Here is a 25,242-nt window from a genome sequence, read left to right as displayed (position 1 = left end):
AAAACCACAGCTCCATCACATTATTATTATTATTATTATTATTGTCATTTGTATGCATGAGACCTGCTGTGACATGTCTGCCCGTGTAATCCAGTGTGAATTAACCCTTCGAGACAAAAAAAAAAAAATAGACAAGTTCATCTGACCAATAAAACTGGGAGAGAACATTAAAACGTATCAACATCTGCATCCAAACTCGGCACAAAATAAATCCCAACACGAGGCTACGCAAACCACCCGATTCCCATCTCGGCTTTTACACGTCGGCCCCGGAGTTGCATGTCAGCGCGCGGCTCTCCACAGCCAACGTCAGCGTCTGCAGACCCATCAAAAGTCAGCCAACAAATGAATCTGTGCGCACTCACTGTCAGTGTAGTGTAGTGTGTGTGTGTGTGTGTGCGCGCGTCAGGAATGTCGTAAGACAAACAAAGCTCTCGGGGACGAGCTGCGGGGGTCCTCGGGCTCCACGTCACAAGCTGCTGTGGTTCTGCACTCGGGCTTTGGCGGCAGCACAGTGGCCATTTGTGCCGTTTTCTCCTTTAGGGGAGTAAGGGATGGTCTTGTGGTCTTCGGGGGGCACGCCAGACTCGTCGTCTGAGCTGCTCTCAATGTCACTGCGCACATCGTTGCACACCTAGATAACAGATGAGAGGATCCTGTGTCATTACACTCGCTATTACGCTGAAGAAAAATGAAAGGATCATGAAAATAGTGAAAGTGAACTTTGAAGTGACTCAAATCGGCGATCATTTTGAAGTATTGGTTAAAGTTGACCTTTGTAGCAGGAGATGCTGCGATTCTTTACATTGTTTGTCCAAGAAATATTTAAGGACAAATTTATATTTTTTTCACAGTTCAAAATACTTTCTATCTTAAACGTTTGGGTCACGCCAAGAAGGATTCATTTTTCATATCCTTTGTTTTGACAAAGGCATCTAAAGTTTGAGAACAAATTATTTGAACATTTTAGGGCTCCGTTACATCTGAGGTTTTCATATCTTAACGTTTTCTGACTTTTTTTCGGCTGACAAATTTGGAATTTCATCAAATTAGATCTTTTTTTTTATTAATCTGTGTCTATAAATATGAAGTTACCAACATGTTTTAAGTTATTTTTTTGTAAATGAAAAAAAATATATTTCGTCCCCATTTTGTCATGTTCACCATGAATGGTTCTGGAGAGATTTATGTGTTTTTAAGACTGGATTAGGCGTTTTTCCACCTCCTGATGGGAAGGAAGGGAAATTCCATTTTTAAAAGCCACAATTCATGTCATGCAGCATCTGCAGAGTGCACAGATCAAGCTCTCGTTTATAAGCACAGCCGGTCTGGGATCACTCAATACTAAAGAGACAAATCGACAAAAATGTGTATTCAATGACTGGAGTCCATTTGAGCCTTCTAGCGGCTGTTAAGGAGACACACAGTTTCATTAGGACATCTACACTATACTGTCAGTAGCTGTGACATTATAATAGCCTGAGTAAGTAATTAGAAAGAGCTCACGGTCAGAGGCAAAGTAGTATATTTGTCTTACTTATTTCTATCTTTGCATCTTAAATTTACCCTCTGAGTCTAAAGAAAAGGTCTGAGAAGGAAAAGCCTCTGGTTGGTTGAAACGCTCACAGTGAATAGACAGATGATGATGATGATGATGGAGAATTTTGAAGAGATATAATACTTCACATTGAGCAGTTAAAAGTAAAAAAAAAAAAAAAAAAAAAAGAAGGTTTTAAGCAAACTGGTTTTTAGTCTAATGGTTGCAGTATTTTTATATCAAAAGTGCCACAGGGTGGTGGTGTGGGACAATTTCAATGGTTCCTGGCTAATGAGAAACAGTTGGACATACCTGACATTCATGACACTATCACCACATTACTCATCATTTACCGCTCTCCTCCTACTGCTGAATCTAAGTGTCGATCTACTGCAGCAGCTGTCCAATTAAATCCATCGCAAACTACACTGAGTCCTAAATGGAAACGGATGGGACAGATGAAATTCAAATTTGTGAAAGGAATCACAGCAGAAGGGAGTGAACAGAAACTTACAGCCAAAGACCAGAGAAGGTAAAGTTGTCAAGCAGACAGAGCAGACGGAGAGAAGCGAGAGAGCAGCGGAGTAGGGCTCACTGGACAAAGACAGACAGAAAGACAGGATCTCCCTCTCTCATTCCAGAGGGAGACGAAACAAACTGCGTCTGCAGAGAGAAGGAGACACGGTCAGGAACAGACAGGGAGGGGGGGAAAAAAAGTGGAGAGGCAGCAAACACATCACCAAATATAGCTGCGGTGTTATGTTGTACACTTCACCAGAGACGCTGCGATCACAGGCGCATGCCTGGTTGGGAATATTATTTACGTGCTAATCTCTGTGGTCCTTCCCACACTCATTGAATTGTTATCAACCCAATAGTCCAAAAATAAATCTTAAAAATTCCTGTGTTGATGCAGAAGTTTGGTCTAAAGATGGATTCATAGTTTTGTAAATCTTTGCTTAAACACCGACATCAAAAAGTTTTAAAGTATAAATGAAAAATACAAAAATCTGGGCCAATTTAGACTTTGTCCTGAACTAAACCTTCTTAAATCGGACTATGCAGGATTCAATACCAGAAGCTTAACAAGGAAACTAAAGGAGGAAAAAAAAAAAAAAAAAAAGCAGTTTACAGGCCAGAGATAGAGAAGTAAAACAGGTGCTTGTACCGTGTCCGTATTGTTAGAATAGCTGAAACACAACTTTATTTTTTGCTCTTCTGCAGGAGAAGTTGGGCTGTATAGCGTGTAATACTCCTCACCGGGGTCATTACTGCAGGGCTGTTACTAACCATTATTTCCAAAATAAACGGATCAGCTGCGAAATCTTTCAGGTAATCAAAAATGTCAAGGAATCGAAACGAATACAGTTTTTGAGAGGTGACGTCTTTAAACGTCACACCTCCAAATATATTGAATTTCCTATCTCACAAAACAACAACAAAAAACAGATCTTGAATTAGTTTTTTTTTTTTTTTTTAACTTTGTCTAAACAAAGTGTCAAAATATTTTCTGACAATCATTTCCTTTAATCCACAAACCACATCTCTCTGACCTACCTTGCCTCGCATCATGGCTTTGATCGCTATCCGGGCTATGAGGTAGGACCAGATGATGTGCAGCACTTGGAGGACTGCCAGTAAGAAGTTGAAGAGCCACCAGGAAGGAAAAGGCCCGACTATGTCCCAGCTCTCAAACATAGTGGAGTTCAAAACCCTGCCAAAAAGAAAACAAGGAGACTAACAGACGGAAGTTGAAAGACTTTTTACAGTGTAATCTTATACGCGCACGCACACACACAATAAAGCTTTTAATGAGGCTGGTTATTGAAGGGCAGATTGTAATTCCTAATTTGTAGCCAATGGCAACTGAGCAGGTGAGAAACATAGACGTGCTGTGATGTCAGGTGAACGCTTGGTGAGGTCATGTCTTCCTTTAAATCCGGCTGATTGACAGGAGGTTGTCAACAGACCCACCTCCCCCAGGACGGGTATGGATTTCAGTCCAGGTAGCTCCACTGGCAACACTAGCTTTATCACTCATCCACACTAAGACACTGAATATAGCTGCTCAGGTTACTTTCGCCAATGATAGGTTCTCTATTGTCTTTCTCTCTGGAGGTTGAGCCGCAACATCCAGGTCTCTATCGAGGAACAGCCACCGAAACAGCAGCCTGAAAGCCAGCACAGATCTCACCGCTCTGAACAGGAAGTGAAACTATGAGGAATCAGGAGGTGTTCTGAAAGCTTGCCTCATGTGGTTCATAAAACTGAGGTCGCTGCTTCACATTATAGTTGTTTCTAAGCAACAGAGCACAATAGTTCTCGTTCTCAGGTCACCTGGAACACGTGGAATGACTGCAGAGTGCAGGCTGTGTGTGTTTGACCAGTGGTACTAACGGCAGCTTATATACTGAATATATATACTGAAATTACAGTTACCAAAGCACGGTATGATTATGATATTTCCTTTGCAAGCAGTTCTTTACAAGAAGAAAGCTCAAAGAAAATGTCGATTCACTTCCTTACCTGAGCTCAAACTAAAGCTAGAATATACTTCCTAAACACCAGCTGTGCATCAATAAGCAGCTAAATAATTCAGCAGAGTAGCTACAAGATTCATTCTGATGCTGCAGGTGTCAAAGGGTACTCACCATATTGGAAATATAACAAGTCGTGTGATAAAGAATGCGACACTAAACACAATGAAGAGGAAGTCACACAACCGCTGGCACTTGGCATAGTTTGCCAGCTTGGCTGCCTGTCGAGGAAGAAAACAGCAGAAATGAACAACAGTTTTGCTCCACCGTCGTGAATTCTCCGGCTCGAACTTTTAATCTGTTTGAACTTCAGCCACCCGGAAGTGACTGAAAACACGAAACGCCAATCACAATTCATCTCCATTGTTTAAGGAAGCCGGCCGCCGCTATGCAAAAAGGCTGCTGAACAAGAAATACAGTAAAGGAAACTACTGAATGTGAAAACAGCGGCTGCTCAACGGTAGTCATGGGCAACTGTATCTATCCTGTACTTCCTATTTGTGTTATTTTATCAGCATATCAGCAATAATTCCTGTTCAATGTCAGATGTGTCAAAACATTGTTTTGACATTAAGCCACGACATACACAGAGCTGTCACTTCATCAGACATACACAGACAAAATGAATAAAAAGAGAACGTGAAACATTACGGTGTGCTGGGCCTCTTGTTGTCGCCAGAAGTAAAGTGAAGTACTGTGATGTAAAATCATGCAGTTCTCAGGGAACTGAATGCTGCAAAGTGTGATCGGTGTGTGAAGATGACGCTTCCCGGTGACCACCGTGTCTTACTGACCTCTAGCAGGAAGTCAGAGGCATCGTGGACGCACATCACGAGGCTCCCTACTCGCGCCATGTTGTTGGCGTAAGAGAAGCTGATCAGGCCGACTGTAGCCAGGTGGTGGATGAACATGATGAGGAAGTCCTGAAATATGAAAAGGAAACATTTGGTTAGAGTACTGTACATGCAGACTAAATGCCCTCCTGTATATTTGCCTCTGTGGATGTCGTCCTGCCCAATGCTGTAAGGAAAATCATCTCCAAGTGAGGTCGATTTCAAACGACTGCCACTCGGGCGGCTCCAGAAAATTCAGCCCATAAGCAGATCGTTCGATGCGAAAATAAATCTCCTAGAACCTCAAACTTTCCTTCCGGGATCTGCAGGTCACCTTTTTAGCTGTCGGCGGGAAAGTTCACGTGTCTACAATCAGAGGGAGATTGCTCAATTTTGACCCGCACTGGAGGCGTGTCAAGAAAAAGTCTTTGCTGTCCAAAAAGAACATTGGAGCAAATCTACCGTTTGCCAATGAACATACAGGACAAAACCAGGTCTTTTGGAATAATATACTGTGGCCAGATGGCTCAAAGATGGAGCTTGTTTGGCCACAGTTACAGTAGACACCTTTGGCACAAACCAAAGAGAACTTCTCAGGAGAGGAACCTCATACCAAGAGTGAAGCAGTGATGGAAATGTTATTGTTTGAGGTTGCTTTGCAGCCTCGGGGACTGCATGACTTTCAGTCACTGATTTAACAATAAATTCTGCATCTGCGTGAAGATAATATGGGGTCATCTGTCTAAAAGCTGAAGTTAAACTGGAAACACGGATGCAAATCCACCAAACAAAGATTAAGTGGATGGTTATGGAACAGCTAAGTCAAGAACAAAATATTTGAATGACAGTGAAATGCTGTGGTGGGATTTGAAACATCATGACACAAAACCTTTAAACATCTCACACCTGAAGGATTTTTGAATTAAATAGTGGTGGAAAACGTTAGTGAGCTGATGTCAGAGACTGTTTTTTTATGCAAAAAAAAAAAAAAAAAAAAAAGTAATATGCAAAACACCTACAACAAGTTATTTCTGCTAAAAGCAGGCAAAAATAGATTCTGTGGCCAAGCATGTCCATACTTTATCCAATACAGATTATTACATATATTGATATTTTGTTGAATAAAGGATTAAAAAAACCGAAACGTCTTTGTGGTGCTGTTCTTTTACAGTGTGCCATCTTCATCTGTAGGCATTGATTCAAAGAAGATCAAATGTTTGCCCTTTCAAATGTCAAAAAATGTGACAATTTCCATGGAATAACAATAATTCTTTCATAAAAGAGCTTTTAGTTGATTATAAACAACATGTACAACCTATACTCAAATCAAACACATACTGATGTGATTAGCTGTGTTTTGAAAAATAACCTTTTCCCACATCACAACAATACAGATGTCAAAACTATTTATTCAGGTCAACTGTGATAAAGTGGAAAGAAAAGGCGGGTTGTGCATCCACAGGTTCATAAAGTAAATAGAGTGCAGTATCATATCTGCTTACTGCTTACTTTGCTCCGATTTCAATGACGTTCACAGTCGTACTTTTACAGAGCTTAAAAAACATAAACATAAAACATAAAAAAAACTGATCCGAGAGGGTAGATCACATTTGCATGACATTTTTTTTTTTTTTTTTACTGAACAGGCAACGTTCACTCTTTAAGATGAAATAGAAAGTTAAAAACCGGACTGAACTAAATTCCGACTCAACGGTAGCACTCGATTAAGGCAGAAGGACTTCACTGGGTGAAAGATTAACAGTGCAGAAACATGTGCATCTGACAGCCGACAGCAGCAGTCTGCCGGGAAGGGAAGGCAGAAGTCTTTAGGTCAAGTGATATTAACATAAGGGCCCCCCTTTTTTTTTTTTAAGGCGGTAATGGTTACATAATTGTAGTTGTTTCTTAATTGTTTTTACATGTCCTTTTCTTTTGTCTTATCTTTTGATGCTTTTAATGGTTTTATGTGAAGCCCTTTGAATTGCCTTGTTGTTGAAATGTGCTATACAAATAAACTTGCCTTGCCTTGCATGTCCTACCTGTATCCAACTACGGACACACAGCAGCATCCCCCCCCCCCCCCAGCACAGTGATGTCGTTATTTTGGATCTTTCTGACAGGATCTTCAAACCTGGCAATTTTCTCCCATTTGAGTAATTTAACTTTGAAAATAAACACTAGATTTCTGGAGCTTTTTTCTTGTTTGCAGATATGCGTTTAATCAACATATTTACACATATTTTTCTTGGTTGGGAGCAAAGTGCAAAGGGTAAGAGAGACCTTCACTACATGAATAAAGGGCACTAACTTAATAATCAGCTCAGCAGAAGCTTCATCTGCTTCTGCCTCTGAATATCATATCAGAAACAAATTCAATCACCCTGAATTTGAAACCAGATCAGGCGGTCAAATTCAAAAGTAATCAAATTCCAAACATTTGCTGTATAAAACGTGTAAAACATTGAAAGGAAAGTGTCTTCAGCTGCAACACACTTCCACTCTAAGAGGCTTTGCAGTCTGTGGAATGTCTGTAATGCTAATAGACCTAGGCCTGCTCCTTCCTGCAATCACATGACAGTGGGTGCCCTCATGCTGAAAACACAAGGCATTCACAGACCGGGCGGCAACAGCTCCCGCCCCCTACGAAAAAACAAAAGCATGTGATCTGCCTAAATTAAAAGAACTGGAAGAGCTTATAACGGTGCAAACTTACAAGTCAGGTTTGTTCCTAATGCACTTTGACTTTAATTCATGGATTTAAAAAAAAAACAACTCTGCCTCACACATGCAGCCACTGTCTGGCACAACCAAATGAGGAACAATAGACATATTGACAAATGTTTGACAGGGAGTGGCAACAGTGGAGTATCTAATGTGGTCTAAGCTAACAGGCTCTGAACCAGTGTTCCTCTCACCTTCCTTTTAATGTCGGTGAACTGGGAGAACATTAGTGACCAGTAGAAGGCCAGTTCTGTCACGTAGTAGTAATAAAGACCTGGAGTCATGACCTGAAGAGGCAGAGAGCAGAGACGGGTTCAGTGAGTCAGTTCAAATGAGATCTTTACAAACAAAATAAACCGCAGTGGACGCAGCGTGACAGACATGTGACCGCCGCCGTTCAACAGTGTTACAGATGGTCCCGACACACATGCTGACCCAGGGAATCACCATTTCCAAGTTTACTTAAGCAGTAAGGAGTGAGAAGCTGGGCTTTCCACTGAATTGTGTCACGCCTGGTGATGCGTCCAGTGTCAATCCGCATAATCACTATTTAGAGGAACCACCTAACTATGGACATTCTGCATATATTAACAGGATTTCCACATCTTTATGCTATTAATACCTGTCAAGAGTGCTTTTTATGGCACATTTTAATCTATTCAAGAACAGAGAGTGTAGTAAAAAAAAAAAAAATTAAAAAAAGATAAATACAAACAATGTTTCTGCCGTCACACTCTGTGCTGTTTTATTTGAGCGTATTGTGTGACAGAAAAAAAAAAAAAAAAAAGAGTCAACAATAGCTACATTCATGCTAATGCAAAACTCTGCAGCAGTTTATTCAGCACAGATGTACAAAGTAATTTAATCCAGTCCAATCACATGCAATGAATGTTCTGTTTAGTTCTTAGCATTGTTGGTTCAATTCTTGAATAACTTTCTCAGGGTGAAGTTGGTGTTGTTGTTGTATTGGATTGCACTAAAGATTATTATAGACGGAGATCAGAGCTGCATCATACCTGATAGGGGTAACTGTACCAGCAATGTCGTGTATCCCACAGCCAAGGGGACTAAAAAGAGATAAAGAAAAATGTACATTAGCAAGACAAACATTTGCAAATGCTATAATCTATGATGATGTAACCGGATAATCAAACAACAAATGTTCTCCCCCTTCTTTGTCACTTTATGTTTCAAAGGTGCATCTGTGTGCGCGCTCACCTGCCACAGAAACTGGAACCCGTAGGTAAATATACACAAATAAAATGTAAATCTCCACCTTGAAGTAAAAGAGAAGGAAATCTGAATTTAGAGAAAAAGACATTAACAATCACGTCCATTACAAAACACGCATCACCCGAGACCCTTAACCGTAACATGAGGATATTGTGATTAAAAATTGAAATCCAAGTCAAAACCAGAAACAGGCCTTGAAAATAATCAGAAGGTTTTCAGTCCCGTCCTCACGAAGACTCGACCACACCCGCACAAAAACACACAACCACAGTGTGCTCAGGCCTGCAGAGAGGTTAAAGGTGAATGAACGTACATGCTCTCGCAGAACTTGGTGCGTGTGCTGGGTTTATCTTGGTTCCGGCGTTGTCTGAACCAGCGCTGGACCTTTCGCACCTCCCAGTCCAGCTGCTTGGAGAGGCCATCCAGACGGCGAGAGTCCGGATTCTGTCGCGACAGAGAGAGAAACGACACAGAACTTAGTTTGATCATTACAAACACAGTTTCAGCGGACATTTTCAGTGAAAACTGCGAACAGCTCCATGAAAATGGAGTCGCTTTTGCCCGACTTCATTTCTTCCCAGTTCTTTCCGTCAGGAATTTCAGTTTAAACAATGGCAATTTATATCATGTTTCTGGGAACAATGATTCGTCTACGTTGATCCTCTGAATCCCATTCAGTCATTGTAGAAATGACTCCATCCGTAGGCATTCATAGAACGTGAAATGCTAAAACATTTAGCTCCAGGAGTTTGTTTTTTTTTTAGTTTTTTATTTCCGCTGTATCTGTTTTCACGACTCACAGGTGTTGTACTGGTCTTGCAGAGTGTAGAGCGCTTCTCAGGGTTTGATTTCACGTTATGATACCACTTCCAGCTTGTAAATGTAGAGCAAACATTTAACATGTTGAACTGTTTCACCTTGAAACAGCTACATTAAAACTGTAAAACGAATATGTGACCAATGAGGCAGAGTAAAATGCTCCAGTATTTTTTTTTGGCAATGACACAAATGATGTTTTCTCCCCTGCTGTGGTTGATACTAATAGTCTAACACACATTATGTACTCTTTTAAATCTGAATACAAGCGTCGAGCATTTGGATTTTATAGTTCCAGTCTCTCAAATAGGAGAATCTGCTGCTTTTCTTAAAGCGAATTCAAGGTCAAGATTATAACTGGAAAACTAAGATATCCCTGAAAGCTCTGACAGATCCCAGTTAGTGTAATAATACAGAAACACCTAAGACCTTGCAGACATGGATGAATTCTGTCAACCAACATGTTTGCTGTTTGCAGTAATTAAACCCAAGTTAAATGGATATAGTGAGTGTCATATTTGTCGAGGCACTGCAACTTTACCCTTCGCACAACTAAGTTTGTGACCAGGCGTCCGTCTTGAGTTTATGTGAATCGTGCGGCATAATATCAAACATCGCTGATATCACTGGACATAAATGCTTCTTCAAAGAAAAAGGAAAAGACGTCCGAACCTTCGTGATGGATGTAAACACTTTCTCCAGCACTGCGTTGGGCTGAGCTCTTCTTCCAACGCCTGCCTGAATGTGGAGACTTCGGACGCAGGCCTGGGCAATGAATCTGTGACAGAGGTGAGAGATGGAGGGTCACTCGCTGATGTTAAAACATGCACACTAAGCTCTTTAAAAAAAAAAAAAAAAAAAAATTGAAGTGCTGTACATGGCTAGTTTTGCAAATATTTGAAATCTTTCAATCAGTGATCAGATAGTATAACCTGAACCAGGGTTCTTTCTCTGTTTGAGTTGGTTTGTTTTGTCTCATACGCCTAGCAATGAATGAAACGCAGCAAAAACTGGCTGAGGGGGAGCTTCTTAAAATCACCTGTGATTCTGGGATGTCTTCTTCATTATGACCCGCAGATCTGCTCCGCATTGTGACTCAACCGCCTCCATCAGCAGTGAAAAGAGCTGAGTTTACCGTGACTCAAATGAGGAAACAACGAAGCCGTGCGGGGACTTAACAGGTAAGACGAGTGGTTTACCGTGACACATGCTGACAGATGGCTTAAACGTATTACTCACAGGAACTATGTACAAACAATGGCTTACTAGTTATTGTAAGCCGGGTCTTGTTTTGACCTGTTGGGATTGCTGGGACTTATTCTATGCGAGGTTAAAATGTATTGTGTGGATGATTGTGTATTTTAGGGAAAGCAGGGATCAGCCCTTCTTTTTCACAGTTCAAATCTTGCGTCAAATGAGATGCAGAATAAACTTCTACAGTAAACCTGATTTTGCTCTCCAGTGCGACAGACACGCAGACACAATGGGTGTGTGTACATAGTACTAAACCTGATTTTCAGAAACATAGCCTTGAGTTATGAAAAAGCAAGACAGGTTAATTGGTCAGTTTGAATGACAACTATGTTGAACAATCTTTTACAAGGTTGCTCTCTGTCAGTGTGGCTGCTCAAAATCATCCCGAAGCCCTTTAAGAAAAACATTCCTGCAATCTGTGAACGTGGATCTTCACAGACGACGTAGTGGTAGGTTTGTTGACGCAGTGATTTTGAAAGCTGCTTCCTCTGGTCCAAGCCTGATACCGTTGGGAGTAAAAAAAAAAAAATCAGTGTCAACTGGACGTAAAGCTCACGAACTCAGTCCCAGATTTGTTTCTGTAAGGAAGCCCAAGAAATAGATCTGTATGCAAGTAAAACAGATTTGTCAGTGAATAAGTTAAACCCAAACGTTCCTGTTATTTGTCACGATGTTTAAAAATGTGCAGAAGGTTGTGATTCACTTTTCATTTTGGCCTGGTTGTAAAAAAAAAAAAAAAAAAAAGACTTGTGAATGTACGTTGAAAGCACAACCAACAATGAAATCAAACGGTATAAAAACAAGTTGTAAATGAAATTTAAGTGGAATTTTTTTTTTTTTGAATCAACACAATTTCCTCAAAGTCCCACAATACTCCAGAAGTTTGGGAATATCGTGTCCCGCAGATACAATGTCAGCAAAAGTGAACCAGTACCACACCGTAGCAAAGTTCTCTACATGTTGAAACTGCAATTGTCTTTGCTCACAGACTGGTCCTGGTGGTGAGAATCTACAAGTTACCACTGAATTGCCTGAGCTATTGTGTTTCGTTAAAAAAGTAAAGCAGGAAAAAAATATATATATTAAAAAAAAATCAATGGCTTTTGTCCGGCGTGAAACGATTCAAGCTGTTTTTTATTTGCCTTCTCCTCTACGAGAAGCATATTTAGCTCTCTGCGCTTTGTTTTCCTTGTCCTGAAGCGACATTTAGTTACGAACAATGACAAGTATGTCGATTAAAGTGGATGAGGTATGTAAATGTCACACCCTTCAAAGTAGACGGTGCTTATTAACCTGTATTCATAAAGTTCAAAGAGCACAACGATATATTTCAAACTTACATGTGATTATACACTTAAAAACAACTTTTTTTTTCTTTCTTTTTTTTTTGTTGCTCTTTAAGTGAACTTTGAAGAGCAGTTTCACTTCCTTCACAAACCAAAGAGGTTTCATGACACTAAGAGTAAACTGGGCCAAAGCCACAGCGGGGCAATGACTCTGTGGCACTGAGGTGCCAATGAACAAAACAAAGCGCTTTATCCAGAGACATTAGGCAAGATAGGCCGAGGTATGATTCTGTTAAACATTGCTGAAGGCAAGCCACAGGTCACTGTTTAAGGGCACCTGAGCATAAAACACTTTTAACGAACGAAGCCAACATGCAGTGATCCCGTTTGGCACTTTGATAGAATAAAACCCCAACGGTGGCACCAATCTGACGCATTCTGATTCACCCCGAACTGACTCGGTGGTTTGGCTTTCAGTTCCTGCCTTAGCTCTCTAATAATCTCTCTACTACACTATTATCCAATCACGTGGTTAAATTAATAGATTAGCACAGGTACAAGCAACAGTTAAGCTTCTCTTGCGAGCACGTCATTCAAATTCATTACTAACAGGGCAGGAGGATGAATCGACAAAATATTTCACGCAAGCCTGGACCTGCAGTGCTGATCTGCGAACAGCTGCGACAGCAGGGGGGAAAAAAAAATTTAAAAAAAAAAAGAGAGACATAAGCTAATCTATTTATATCGAATGTCAAAACATCCCTGTTACTTCTCACAAACTAACCACCCCGACGTTCACAAAGCCTGTTACCGGGAGACAGGCTCGGTGTGGTCTATGTGCAAGGACGCCGGTAGCCCCGACAGCTGTGAGGGGAAGAGCACCAGGCTACATACAACCTTGACGCTGGAAAACGTCCCATGCCCAGGGCCGTGGCTGAGGCACAGGGTTCGATCTATTCACAGCACAGTGCTGGAAGTAATTGAGGCCTTCATTTGAATCAACTCTGGAGCGTTGCGCTTCGAAAACAGAAAAGGACAGCTCCGTGGAAACGTGACTTGGTGGAGAAGACAACGCCAGATTAGATGGGCAAGACACAGAGCTCACAAGGAGGATGTATAATGCATCACATCGACATCTGGTTTTCAGTGTCAACCTGCCTTAAGAAGACCTGTTTATGAGGAAACAGTCAAATGGGACACGACACACGAGACAAAATCTGCCCAATTATAATCTCGCGCACATCTCAGTTTGTAGTCGTGACACTGATCAACTCATGACACAGCTTACACGGGCCTTCACACACAAAACAGCGCGGCTGCTCCCGTTTACAAAGCAACGATTATGATCAGACAAGAACGAACCTGTCGAGAACGAAGAGCCTGGTCAAGGTGGACACCCAAGATTAGTGTCGACAATTCAGAAACCAAATAAAGATGAAATAAGGTCACCATCTCTCGCTCTGCTTCGGAGTTACGGCACTGAATAATAGCCAGAAAAGTGTTTTTGCAGAACATTATGAGGTCACAGTGACGTTGACCTTTTACCTTATGGATATAAAACGTCATCACTTCATCTTTTTCTCCTACTGGACATTTGTGTGCAATTTTGCCATAATTAGATGATGAATTATTGAGTTACGGCTACAAATACATTTTGGGAGGTCGCAGTAAACTCGACCTTTGACCTATGAGCACCAAATTCGAATCAGTTTTTCCTGGAGTCCAAGTGGCTAATTGTGCCAAATTTGCAGAAATTCCCTCGAGAGTGGGACAGACGGACGGATAATCCAAAAACACACTGCCTGCGACCACAGCTGTCACCGGAGGCATAGAAATGACCACATACAATAATGAGTCAACAGTGAGAGTATTGAAATATCTCGTCGTCAGGGAAACAACAGTCACCTGATGGATTGTTAGAATACCCGCGAGAGCAACATGCGTCCGAGGTCATTAACATTGTTTGATTTGAATCTGAAATGTGACGACAGAAGGAAGAAGAAAGATAAAAAAAAAAATAATAATTTTTTTTTAGCACCAAGGGAAGCAAGAGTAAAATTAGGCCAAGAAACAAAACTGGTTTGTGGCAGGATGTGTCTGAGACCTTGTCAATGTGACCGTGTGAACCTCTTCCTGCAGACGCATGTATGAGCACAGTGTGTGCATGTTTGTGTGTGTGTGTGTGCGCGTGAGATATTAGGTGCACTGTGTGAGCGCTAAACACCCGCAGCCTGTGTTTAAGCTCTGCATGCAGAGGAGTAGGAACTCAAGCTGTGGCGTGATGCTTTCTTCTGATGAATAAATGAACGAGTCCGTCGGCCGGCTGGGGTGTCGAGGAGTGTCGAGAAGTGACAGAGAGTAAAGAGAGTAAATGCTCTCTGATAACATCACCCCCGCAATCGGACCAGGCCCTCGTGAGACAGGCGGCTCAGCGCCGGGCGCATCTTATCGAACACCTCAGTATCTCCCCTCCGACACGTCTGATATCTGTTTTGCTCCTTACTTACAGCCGCTGGACCGTGTTAAAAAAAAAAAAAAAGTTACAAAGCCTGACGCCGTGCTCGGGGGTACCCGGTGAGAAGCAACGGTATTTTAAGACTTATATTCACTACTACAGAGACTCTGGCCCGGTTGCCTGTGTGTTTCTATATATCATGAGTAACAACAGAGGTGCAGTTCCTGATGTATGTTTCTGTTCGTTGTCACACCGCTATACGATGAATTTCAACCGCAGGGACCCTTTGACGACCTCAGTTCAGTCACATTTCCACCAGAGGAACCGGGGTCTAAATGAAGTCCCGGGAGATTTCTTTACCCTCTGGCTGAGGTTTCAAGAACGTTTTGGGGCGGGGCTTGCAAAACTGGCGCAGCATTTTAATACAGTAAGTCTTTGTGAAAACCTGCAACTGCCAATATGTTGATTTGCTTGCAGGTTGAAGCCGATGCTTATCAACTTGAAGCAGGCTGAGAACACAGGCGTGTTGTCCATTTTTACAGAGGACGACATCCAGATGGATTTTCAGACAGACATACTTCTGATATGCAAGGGGACTCATTTTCTTTATCTTCCCAGGACTCGAGACCTACTGTGGAAAACGCAAATCACAATGTGGCTGGTTTAACTTTTAAAATCAGAAATATTCTTGGACATTCATTTTTTGGGAAAGTTCTTTGAAGTTGTTTTGCTTTTTTGTGTAAAATAACTTTAAAGGTCACAATACACACTGGGTAATAATGATTCCTTTGCTCTTTTATCATCAGGTGAACCTTGCTCAAATAACTTCTTTTTTTTTATAGCCTTTTAGGCTGCTAACAAAAGAAACAACACGGCATGTCGGTGAACACCAGTCTTTAAGTCGCAATGAAAAATAATTAACGGTCACCGACAGTCAGTCAAGCGCTGATGAGAACAGAGCTGCACCTTAGCGTGATCCAATCAAATAAATGGTGGTCTACACTGTTCAAATACCCTGTATGTATTTGTGATAGAGTGAAATCAATTGTGAGACCCTTCACAAATAAAATATCCAGATACAAATGTCTGTTTTATGATTATCCAGTGAATACTTGACAAATCAAAGTTCTTCATTACATTCATGCAACCTCAGCAGAGATATCAAAACAATAACAACTTCTGCATTCACGGTGTGAAAAAAAAAAGTCTTTATGTACAGTTCAGGTCTCCTCTGATGCTGCTGTCCTGAAGTATGTGCACAGTACAGACCCTCATTACGGATTAGTCAGAAATTGATTTGGATTATGTAAACGCTAAACTTCCCATTAATGTGTCAAATTCTGTTTCGGAAAACTTTAAGCCAAGTATGTTGACTTTAGTGAAACCATCCTATTCAATGCCGTAGTCAAAATTTGAGCCAGTGAACACAAAGTTTTCCTGTTGCCGGTCCGAGGGTCAGTGGATAACTCATTTCGGGTCAGTCAACGGGGACTCGTGTTCTTTACACCTGGTGTTGTTTAGCTGGACCCCGTGGGTCTCCATCTTCAGGACCTCCAGGACCTTCCTCCCCCGGAACGACGGGCTAAACAGCACCCAAAAACTGCGTCGACCGAGCATCTCCTGAGGATCACGGCCTGCCAGCGGGTCGCTCGTCTGTGACAGCAGGCTGAACTGAGGTGAAAGGAAACGCCAACATTGCCTCACACTCACGGCCGCTGCTTTGTTTCTTATCAGTATTATATAGTATGGCAGTGAGTTTGGACTAGCCTTATCTGTATTTGAGGAAGAAGGTCAGGCCAACGACCGAGATAGCTTCACACCATCTCAACTATGCAGCGATATTCAAACAAATGATGAAAACCCGCTGCTCTGGTTGGACAAAGGACACAAATACCTCCGAGACATTTTGTGCTCGGTGGTGCAGCGAGGCCTGCAGCTGGCCAGCATCCAAACATGGAGCGCACTAGCGTGCGTGCGTGTGCGTGTGTGTGTGTGTTGATGCCTTCTCCGATAAGACAGCCTGGACAAAAGGTAAACTTTTGCACAGGACAGGATGGGCGCCTTTATTCATGTGACGAGCAGATGTGGCGGTTTCACAGGAGCAGGGAAGAGGCAGCACTTCCTACAAGGCTTGAATCCGTGAAAGTCAACTAAAGACGCATCGGCGGATTCATTATCAGTCCGTTTAATTGAGGTAGTCGGTCGGTCTCGGGGTCCCCCCCCAAAAAAGACCCCTGAAATGAGTTGTGAGAGGGAGTTAGACGGCAAAAATCCCACTTGAGTTTTGTTGCGACTGCTGGTAGTAGGCTGAGAGGATGTTTAAGTCAATGTCGGAACATGAATGTGTCTTAAAACAAAGGAGAGAAAGATAATACAAGTACAGTTAAGACAGACGTTTTGTAGCCGAACCACCGACAACAAGGATAATGTGGTGTTTGATATGAGGAAAAAAAAAAAAAAAAAAAGGGGAAATCCTGACTTAACACACACTTGAAGACACACACACACACACACACACACACACACACACACACACACACACACAGTTAGCTAACCCATCCTTCTCCTGGTTGGGGGAAAAAAAAAAAAAAAAAAACTCCGTTAAAAGTAACTGTGGGGACTTTTCCGCTCACTTACGAGAATACACCCGACAAGAGTGGCAAAACACGAACCTTTCGAAGAGTATCCTGACACCGAAAATCCCCAAAGCCAGCGGCAAGGCAGCAAACAAGTGTGCAGCTTTAGGATACTCCACCCCGGGAGCTGGGTCCGCCAGATCCGCCCAGGTAACATTGTGAGGCAGCCAGAACCGTTCGTTCCAGAACCAGGCTGAAAGAGCAGCCATGTTTGACGGCGCTCCTGTCCCCGGATAGATGGAACAAATCCGTTTCTTATCTAAAATTTAAAAAAAAAAAAAAAAGGATTTGTGAAACTTGTTGGACGTTTCCCCTTGTCCCCCCCCCCCCGTGTCACTTCTCTATGATGACTGGCCGCACTCAACTTTGCCGCACCAGAGCGAAGACGCCCAAAAGAGGAAACAAACTTCCGCTGAGATTTTCAAAGTAAGATTATGAATCATTTACAGTAGTCATTGTTGCAGTCATTGACACGATACAAAACGTTACACGCAACGTTACTGAGCAAAAGTATTCATTTTGAATTCAGTAAGAAAAGTTAAAGTAGCGCTGTTGATTTGGATACTTTGTGTTACTGCTGGAGACTGTTCTCTTTAAAAAAAAGAAAAAAAAAAGAAAGAAAGAAGCAGAATGCCGTTCTCCAAACTTGCAACCAACATGAACTATTTTCATGAGAAAAAAAATATTATTATCATTATTATTATTATCATTATCATTATCTTGAAGCTAATGGAGATCTGCTTCCTGTTATTTATGGCTGTCGCCGGATAACTTGACAGGTCTTGGCTGCCGCCCCGAGATAACGACTGGAATTGAGGAAGTGAGGCGAGCCCCCCCCCCCACTGAAGGGATGGCTTCAATGCATGGATGGCATCCATCTCTCTTCAGTTTTACTGTATGGGCCAGGCTGTAGTCATATACTTTTATTGTTTTAGTTGTAGTTATATACCTTGTGAAATTTAACAACTTCCACTCGGTAATACGGGGTTATCTCAAAGGCAAGATCAAATTGACGGGAGCGGTGAGCTTGTGATTTGGTGCTATTGCACGCCCAACTGGTCAAAGGATGTATTACAACTACACATTTTCAAGAAATATGATGTAACGTCTTGATCTACTCAACAGAGGCTATTTTCTTTCTGACAAGGTGCATCTCTCTCGAAATCATTATAAATCTCTGTTTTTATTCATTTAAGATATTCAAAAACTGAAGAAAAAAAAATCAAATTACGCAAAAGTAAAATACCTTAGGATTTGTATGGTAGCTAGATGGATGGATGGATGGATGGATGGATGGATGGATAGATAGATAGATAGATGTAGATATTATTGATCCAGCTGGTATCTCTGTCACTGATACTCCCCCAACAGACCACAGCACAGTAGATGGCACTCACGACCACAGCATCTTGTCGCATACGTTTTCTCAGAAACCGTGTGTGCTCATCCCCTTTATGTTCTCAGTGTCAGTCCTCCTTTCCAGTCTATTGTTGTAAGTGGAAACACAGGTACGCGTGATGCTCAACATTTTCAAACTCCTCAAACATGACCGTGTTTTAAAAGAGAGCATCCATTCATCTGTGTTGTTATGCATGAATGAGGCAGCTGCAGCGCTGTCCGCTGTCTAATTATAGATGGACATTTGTCCCTTTGGAGTGTGTTATTATTAGATATCTCACAGCGCAGTTGACTCAATAACTATGCAAGAGATTTCAGCGAGGGAATCCAGTATTAAAAAAGTGGCCACTGATGTAACTTCACAGTCCAGCATGAAACTGAGAGAACCAGGCTGATATATATGAAAAACAAGGCACATTTGTGTGATCAAAGGATGAGCATGGAGAGAATTTTTGCTTTGGTGTTTTATAAATTCGAATACTTGCTGGGGCAAGATGTGCAGACTTTAATTTCAAGAGGAAACACACGGACTCAAAGGGACTGAGCACTGATCGGATACGTTTCCAAACGGAGACGGAGAGATGGCTGCGACTGCGTCTACAGAGATGTTTAATTAATCAAGAGGGTTGGAAAACACAAGGAAAGATTGTTTCCATATGAAGGCATTAATGAGGGCACCGAGTTGATTACAGCACAAGTTGAACATCACCTCGGAGGACAGCGTCTAAGACAGGACGTGCACTTAAATAAAGGGCAAAGTAGACGCTCTAGAAAATGGTAAAGGTGAAGAGTTTAGGGTGGCAGCCAGGCTGAGCGGAGGTCGGATTACAGAGAGGCTGCTGCTTGAGTGCGTACGAGTGTATCCTGCAGACGGACATCAGCGAGCTGAAAACATTTAACAAATACAAAAATGAGTTCAATAATTTATTCCAAAATATTACTCTTGTAAAGTTAGTAGTTACATTTTACGACGTCCGAATGAAAAGTAACATATGGTGGGAGTGGGGACTGTCTTTTGTTCATTTCTGTGTTTGACAGAGGGAACTATACCTCAGTGAGAAGGCACTTTTACTGAAGGAATTATGTAACATTTCTTAACATTCGGGTCACGGTTTGTGTGTTGTGTAAGGCAGAGTAATTCAAATTCTTTAAACTTTTAAGACTTAATAATTAAATTACAATCAGTAAAAACCTACCTTGTCTGTTTTGTTTAAGTTATGCGTGTTTTGTGATGAACATAATGTATTAACAGCAGGTCAACGCAGCAGCTCAGGGAGTCGGGGGGGCAACTCTGCTCTGTTTTTTTCTCGTCTCTGTTTGAGACTCAAACAAAAGAGGAGCCAGGATTTATCCACAAGCCTCACCCAGTTTGCCCCCGCTATAAACTCTTTCAGTATTCAGTGGCTCTGGTGTAAAAAGTCTTTCCCAATTTCCATCCATTCATCAGTCCGAGGTCGGTCCTTCACATGTGCTCTGGGTGGTTTTGCAAACACTTGATGAACTCTGTGACTGGGTGGCTGTTGAAGCAGATCTGATAAACGGCAGTGAAGAGAGGAAACCTGGAGGGGAGAGAGAATGATGGAGGTTATTGAAGAAATAGTTTGGAATCAGAAATAAGCTTAATCCTGCTTAGAGGTTGATATCACTCATGTCTGTGCGCTAAAATATAAAGCTGCCGCCAGCAGCCTCTTGGCTTGGCATAAAGACTGGAAATGGGGAGGTGGGGGGAAAGAGCTAACAAACAGAATATAGCAGATCATTAAGTGAGATTCAAGGGTGCTGGTATAGAAAATGTACGTCCTCTCGACAAAGCGATTTACAATTTTTGCCACCCATTCACACATACTCACCAATAGCGACAGAGCTTCCATGTAAGGTGCTCGTCTGCCACTGGGAGCAACTCGGGGCTCCTCGTCTTGCCCGAGGACGCTTCGGCAAGTAGATAGTAGGAACTGGGTATTGAACCGCCAACTGCTGTATCGTCTGACTCACAGCCGCCCCCTACGAGACGTGGATTTTGCTCCCTTTGGTCTGAGCCTCGCTGGCTGTTACCCCCTGCTTCCAGTTGTTATGCTAAGCTGAGCTCACTGGCTGCTGACAGTGGCTTCATAGATATCAAACAGGCATGAGAGCGGTGTTGATGGTGATTATGAGACAGACTCACTTTTCCACCATGTTCTTCTGTTTCAGGATTTGGTGGACCTCGGTTGCCGTTGCTGGACCTTGGAGCTTCTGCCCGTTCAGCATTTCGTTCTCTAACTGCTCGATGGTCTAAACAGAAAGTTGCTCAGAGTCACACCCGCGTGGTTAAGTCATCATCAAAGAGAGACACGAGGAGGACAAAAGCTGTTCCATACTTTTCCTGTTTTGGCGAATGCCTCTCCGACCTTGCGGTTGCGTCCACCGTAGCAGGTTGTGATGAGGTCAGCGACGCCGCAGCTCTCCAGGAAGGTGGTGGGGGAGACGGGGCAGTCTGTGCAGAAGACCCTGGCAAAGGCAATCATCTCCATCAGGCCGAGACGGATCACCGCTGCCTTGGTGTTGTCGCCGAATCCCAGGCCATCACAGAAACCTGCTCCTACCGCCACGATGTTCTGCAGAGACGATGAAGGTTTAAAAAAAAAAAAATAAATAATAATAATGCTGGGATTGTATGGTGCACGATCAATTTAACTGTTTAAATAAGAGAGACTTTAGAACAACCATCATCTTCACTTTATAGACACTTTAAACTGTCAGCCAGGAGAGTTTGTTTGATTTACCTCATTGGTGTTTTTTGATGAACATGTTGAAGGTTATGTCTGTGTTTAACTAAACTCACAAATTAGGGAAAAATTGAATGTAGTATTGGTATTGGTATGCTATGGATACACAGATTTAAACTAGTTTTTACTTGACAGGTTTTGTCCACAAATATTAAACTGAAAAAGATTGTTTTGTAATTAGACTGACAAGTGTTAACAATGCATTTCAAGCCCTCGAGCACATATTAGTTGGTGATGGGATTCGTTTGGTGGAGGAGGAAAAACCTTGAGCGCCCCGCAGATCTCCACAACGTCGGACTCCTCCACCACAGTCACGCGGAAGTTGCTGGTCTGCATCAGCTCCTTCAGCAGCGGCCCATGGGCTTTGTCTTTGCAGCCTACGTCCAAAAATACCCTTCAGATCATCAGCACCAGCTTCCATAATGCAATTTATACCATAGCAAATAATAAAACGTATGTTTTTAGAAACAGAGCGCAAAACAAGAATCAAAGTCCTGTTAAAATAACATTTAATCCAAAAAAAATAATAATAATAATAATAATTTTTAAGGCACTATGTGCTACATTCTGTGTGCTGCAGACTGTGTATTAAACAAACTGAAGCCACTCTATATGCAAATGATATTAACTCCACACTTTTTCTTTAATCGACCAGATGGCTCAAAAAAACATCTAGTGATGTGTTTATGGGGCATAAAATAGAGATGCAAATTATTGGAAAATTTAGGGCCCGTGTTTGATGATACTCTGATCATTTTTTTTAAATATGATTAAGTCTCACTCCAAATTAATGTCAATATCCAGTTTAAAAAAAAATAAAAACATTTACAGACTTTTAATAGTTGGTTGATCGTGTAAGCTTTGTATACATTCACATTACAGTGCTCTGCTGACTTCAGTCATTTTAATGCCATTTTAACACATCTGTTGGTTATTTTATTGGAGAAGTAAACTCCATACCGATAGTTGTTTCGCAGAACTTCTCGTCAGCGACCTCGTTGGCGATGTTTGCACCCATGAGGACTGTCACGGTGATGCCCAGTTTCGCTCGGATGACCTCTGAGATCAGCTTCAGACCCTCTGGACCCGCATCGACACCCTGGAGCAAAAAGAGTCGTATAAAACAGTTGCTCAAAAGTCCTAATGCCTAATTAAAAGATACTTCTCGTGCTTTTTAGTGCAGTGCGTTTCAGTGAGGAGAATGTTACCTTGATGAGAGACATTCCTACAGCGTCCTTCTTTACGTGGTCTTTGATGGTGTCGCACACTCTCACAATGAACTGGTGAGGCACCACAAAGATCAGGATGTCGGCTCCTTTCACGGACTCAGCCAAGTCGGGAACAGCCAGCTGATGAAAAGAGAGAAGTCGGGGTGGGACTTCAATCACATGTCATCACCAAAGAGAGAGAGATCACAGCCCACAAGTTCTACATCACGTCGTCTTCACTCGATAAACAATCGATGGATGCTCACCACGTTGGGGGGCAGCTTGTGACCGGGCAGATATTTCACATTTTCATGGTCTGTGTTGATGATTTCTGTGAGCTTGCGTCCGTTCACCGTCTCCTCGAACACCCACATGTTCACTGTGGTGTCAAACTTGTCATACTTGGCAGCGTTGGCACCCAAAATCTTTGCAATGGCGGAGCCCCTGTGGACATGATGAGACACGATAATCACTGTGCCATCAGGATCACGACTGAATGAATCTGTTTCCCCCCAATAAAAGTTAACTGTCCTCTGTGTTCTTCTGTGAAATGTAAATGACTCGTGTTGACTTAGTTCTGATGTGGCGCTGCAGTGACTTTGGAAGAAAGAGTTGCCCAAAAGGTTGATGTATTTTAAGCTAAAAAAATACATGAATTGTCTATTATTGCTTTGACTAAAACTGAACTTTTAACTGGTGTAATTTTACATCAGAAAATGTTCTTCATATCAGCTATTGCTGATGTTAAGGGGCTTTTATGGTGACCACAGCTATGAACAGCAATTTGTAAGAAACAATAAAATCTTCATTACTGTCCATTATTCATTTAAAGACTTAAAATAATGTATTTCCACATTTCCCTGTAAGAGAACTACCACCAGTTGACTCATGGACCTGCATTCTTCAGTCTGGACTGGACTGGAGATATTTACCCTCGCATTACTTAAATAGTTTAAATGCTTTTCCAGATAAGAAGAGGTGGAAAATGTAAACCTGTGGACCATTATTTAACATTTCATTTTCATTATTTAAGCAGGAGGTCTCATTCAAAGACCAGTTGTCTTAAACATGAGCTGAGAGAAATCCCTTCTAATGGTCATATATCAAGATTACATATCAGTCATTTGAGCTTCTAATAGCATATAAGCTACTTACAGACGTACTTTAAGTACACTAAAATGCTTTTTACTTCTACTCCACTAATCAGAGGGAAATGTTAGTTTTGATTTAAAAGCCCTACATGCTTCTTCTTTCCACCAGTAAAATGCAGCTCAACTGCATCAGTAATAATCGTGAAATATTGCACGAGTATTGCTTTAAATGCTTAAATTGCATTTTGCAACAATACGTACTATTACTTTACCCGCAGTACAATATTAAATATAATGGAGAAGACATGCTGCTTCCAGCACTGATAAACTAAACGTCACGCTGCCCGACGGACCTCAACATCACCAGAGGGCTGATTCAGCTTACACGGTGCAGGAAAATAAAAGATATTTCATGCCTCTTTGATGAAGGAGCACCAAACATCGTCATGTTCAGGGAGTCAGTTTGAGAAAAAGCTCCACTCTACTGTCAAAAAACAAAACAGCACGGCGGGTTGGTGAACTTCATGAATCATTAATCCGCTCTAACAAAAGGCTAAAGTTGCCCTCTGGCTCGCATGTTTGCCAACGTTTAGTCTCCGTTCACACCAAATCCACACACATGGTGACTGTAGGTTTAATATTTCGCACCACTAACGAAGCCTCCTGCAGCCAAAGAGGTTTCCTACTTCCTAAAGTGCATCAAAGGTGATTTACATACACTGAAACTCTTCACTCACCAGTTACCAGAGCCGATCACACAGACTTTCTTCGGCGCTGCCATCGTGTTTCTGAACTTCCAGACGGAGCTGAAGACAAAACTGAAGCCGGGGGACACTGTATTTATACCGGACGCGCAGCTGGGTCTCAGGCACACCCTCTCCTCAGGGTTGGCCTGCAGCTCTGTCAAAGCTCTCGGGAGGGGAACAGGACACTTCAGGATCCAGGAGCGGAACTTTCTACGAGCTTTACAAAAAGTCTTTTACATGTCAAGAGGAGAAACGACCGGGAGAACAAGTTAACATCGATTACAACTCACTGACTAAAAAGCAGCAATCGGTAACTGCCTGCAATACATCTTTCTTAAAACAACTAAAATACTAAATTGATTTGCAGCCACTTTTATACAGTGAAAGTCATTTTTCGAACACAAAAGCCAAACTTTTGTAAAAATCAATAAGTGCATTAACACAAGCACTGTAATTATGTGCACTTTTGAGGATCCTTTCAGCATTTCCAATAAATGAAACTTTAAGCTCTATTCCTTTTCTTTTCTGCACCACTGCAGAAGCGTTGCAGGTTTTCTTTGCCTTTCACGATCGTAACTTCAGTGGTGAAACTGGGATTTGAACTGATGGTCAGACCAAAACAAGTCTTTTCAACCTGAAGTTTAGGAGTTTTAAAAAAAAAAAAATAATAATAATAAATTTTTTTTAGCATCTTTATCTTTTTCGACACTTTCACAAAATGAATTA

At 41.8% G+C, this 25,242-nt stretch overlaps 2 protein-coding genes across 4 annotated transcripts; both read right to left on the bottom strand.

Moving 5' to 3' along the window:
• Nucleotides 1-202: 202 nt before the first annotated feature.
• On the bottom strand, nucleotides 203-17,563 carry cers5 (ceramide synthase 5). Of its 3 annotated transcripts, XR_011310601.1 has the most exons (11): nucleotides 17,345-17,563; nucleotides 10,350-10,455; nucleotides 9,175-9,305; nucleotides 8,847-8,904; nucleotides 8,645-8,695; nucleotides 7,823-7,915; nucleotides 4,869-4,997; nucleotides 4,189-4,295; nucleotides 3,095-3,251; nucleotides 2,052-2,200; nucleotides 553-634 (listed from the first exon to the last, which is right to left on the bottom strand). XR_011310601.1 is itself a non-coding variant. In XM_069691093.1 (10 exons), exons 1-10 carry the CDS (start codon nucleotides 17,515-17,517, stop codon nucleotides 470-472), a joined length of 1,170 nt encoding a protein of 389 aa, XP_069547194.1. In that variant the 5' UTR covers nucleotides 17,518-17,563; the 3' UTR covers nucleotides 203-469. The 3 variants fall into 3 exon arrangements, 2 of the variants coding, with proteins under 2 accessions (XP_069547194.1, XP_069547195.1); XM_069691093.1 differs by lacking the exon at nucleotides 2,052-2,200 and having other exon boundaries at nucleotides 203-634; XM_069691094.1 differs by lacking the exons at nucleotides 2,052-2,200; nucleotides 7,823-7,915 and having other exon boundaries at nucleotides 203-634.
• Nucleotides 17,564-19,286: 1,723 nt separating this feature from the next.
• gpd1b (glycerol-3-phosphate dehydrogenase 1b) lies at nucleotides 19,287-24,630 on the bottom strand. Its single transcript, XM_069691051.1, has 8 exons — nucleotides 24,508-24,630; nucleotides 22,946-23,123; nucleotides 22,680-22,820; nucleotides 22,432-22,570; nucleotides 21,736-21,848; nucleotides 21,064-21,300; nucleotides 20,871-20,977; nucleotides 19,287-20,265 (listed from the first exon to the last, which is right to left on the bottom strand). The coding sequence occupies exons 1-8, from the start codon at nucleotides 24,549-24,551 to the stop codon at nucleotides 20,169-20,171; spliced, it is 1,056 nt and encodes a 351-aa protein (XP_069547152.1). The 5' UTR covers nucleotides 24,552-24,630; the 3' UTR covers nucleotides 19,287-20,168.
• Nucleotides 24,631-25,242: the final 612 nt, after the last annotated feature.

The sequence above is a fragment of the Brachyistius frenatus genome, unplaced genomic scaffold, assembly GCF_029030835.1.
Source record: "Brachyistius frenatus isolate BFR_SWC_R1_liver_20210118 unplaced genomic scaffold, ASM2903083v1 Contig_10, whole genome shotgun sequence".
Classification (NCBI taxonomy): domain Eukaryota; kingdom Metazoa; phylum Chordata; class Actinopteri; family Embiotocidae; genus Brachyistius; species Brachyistius frenatus.
The sequence above is the reverse complement of the archived record's forward strand: the minus strand, read 5'-3'. Positions and strand labels throughout refer to the sequence as shown.

What these genes read in the sequence shown, in the direction of transcription:
- cers5 (XM_069691093.1), bottom strand. Translation starts at nt 17,517, where the DNA reads ATGGCTGCTCTTTCAGCCTGGTTCTGGAACGAACGGTTCTGGCTGCCT. An exon ending in ACCAAGTTCTGCGAGAGCAT is followed by an intron (nt 8,905 to 9,174) that starts GTACGTTCATTC and finishes TTTTACTTCAAG; the next exon opens with GTGGAGATTTACATTTTATT. An exon ending in GGTTCCAGTTTCTGTGGCAG is followed by an intron (nt 8,696 to 8,846) that starts GTGAGCGCGCAC and finishes ATCTCTTTTTAG; the next exon opens with TCCCCTTGGCTGTGGGATAC.
- gpd1b (XM_069691051.1), bottom strand. Translation starts at nt 24,551, where the DNA reads ATGGCAGCGCCGAAGAAAGTCTGTGTGATCGGCTCTGGTAACTG. An exon ending in TAGGAATGTCTCTCATCAAG is followed by an intron (nt 22,571 to 22,679) that starts GTAACATTCTCC and finishes TTTTTGCTCCAG; the next exon opens with GGTGTCGATGCGGGTCCAGA. An exon ending in CAGAAGAACATGGTGGAAAA is followed by an intron (nt 20,266 to 20,870) that starts GTGAGTCTGTCT and finishes TCTCCCCTCCAG; the next exon opens with GTTTCCTCTCTTCACTGCCG.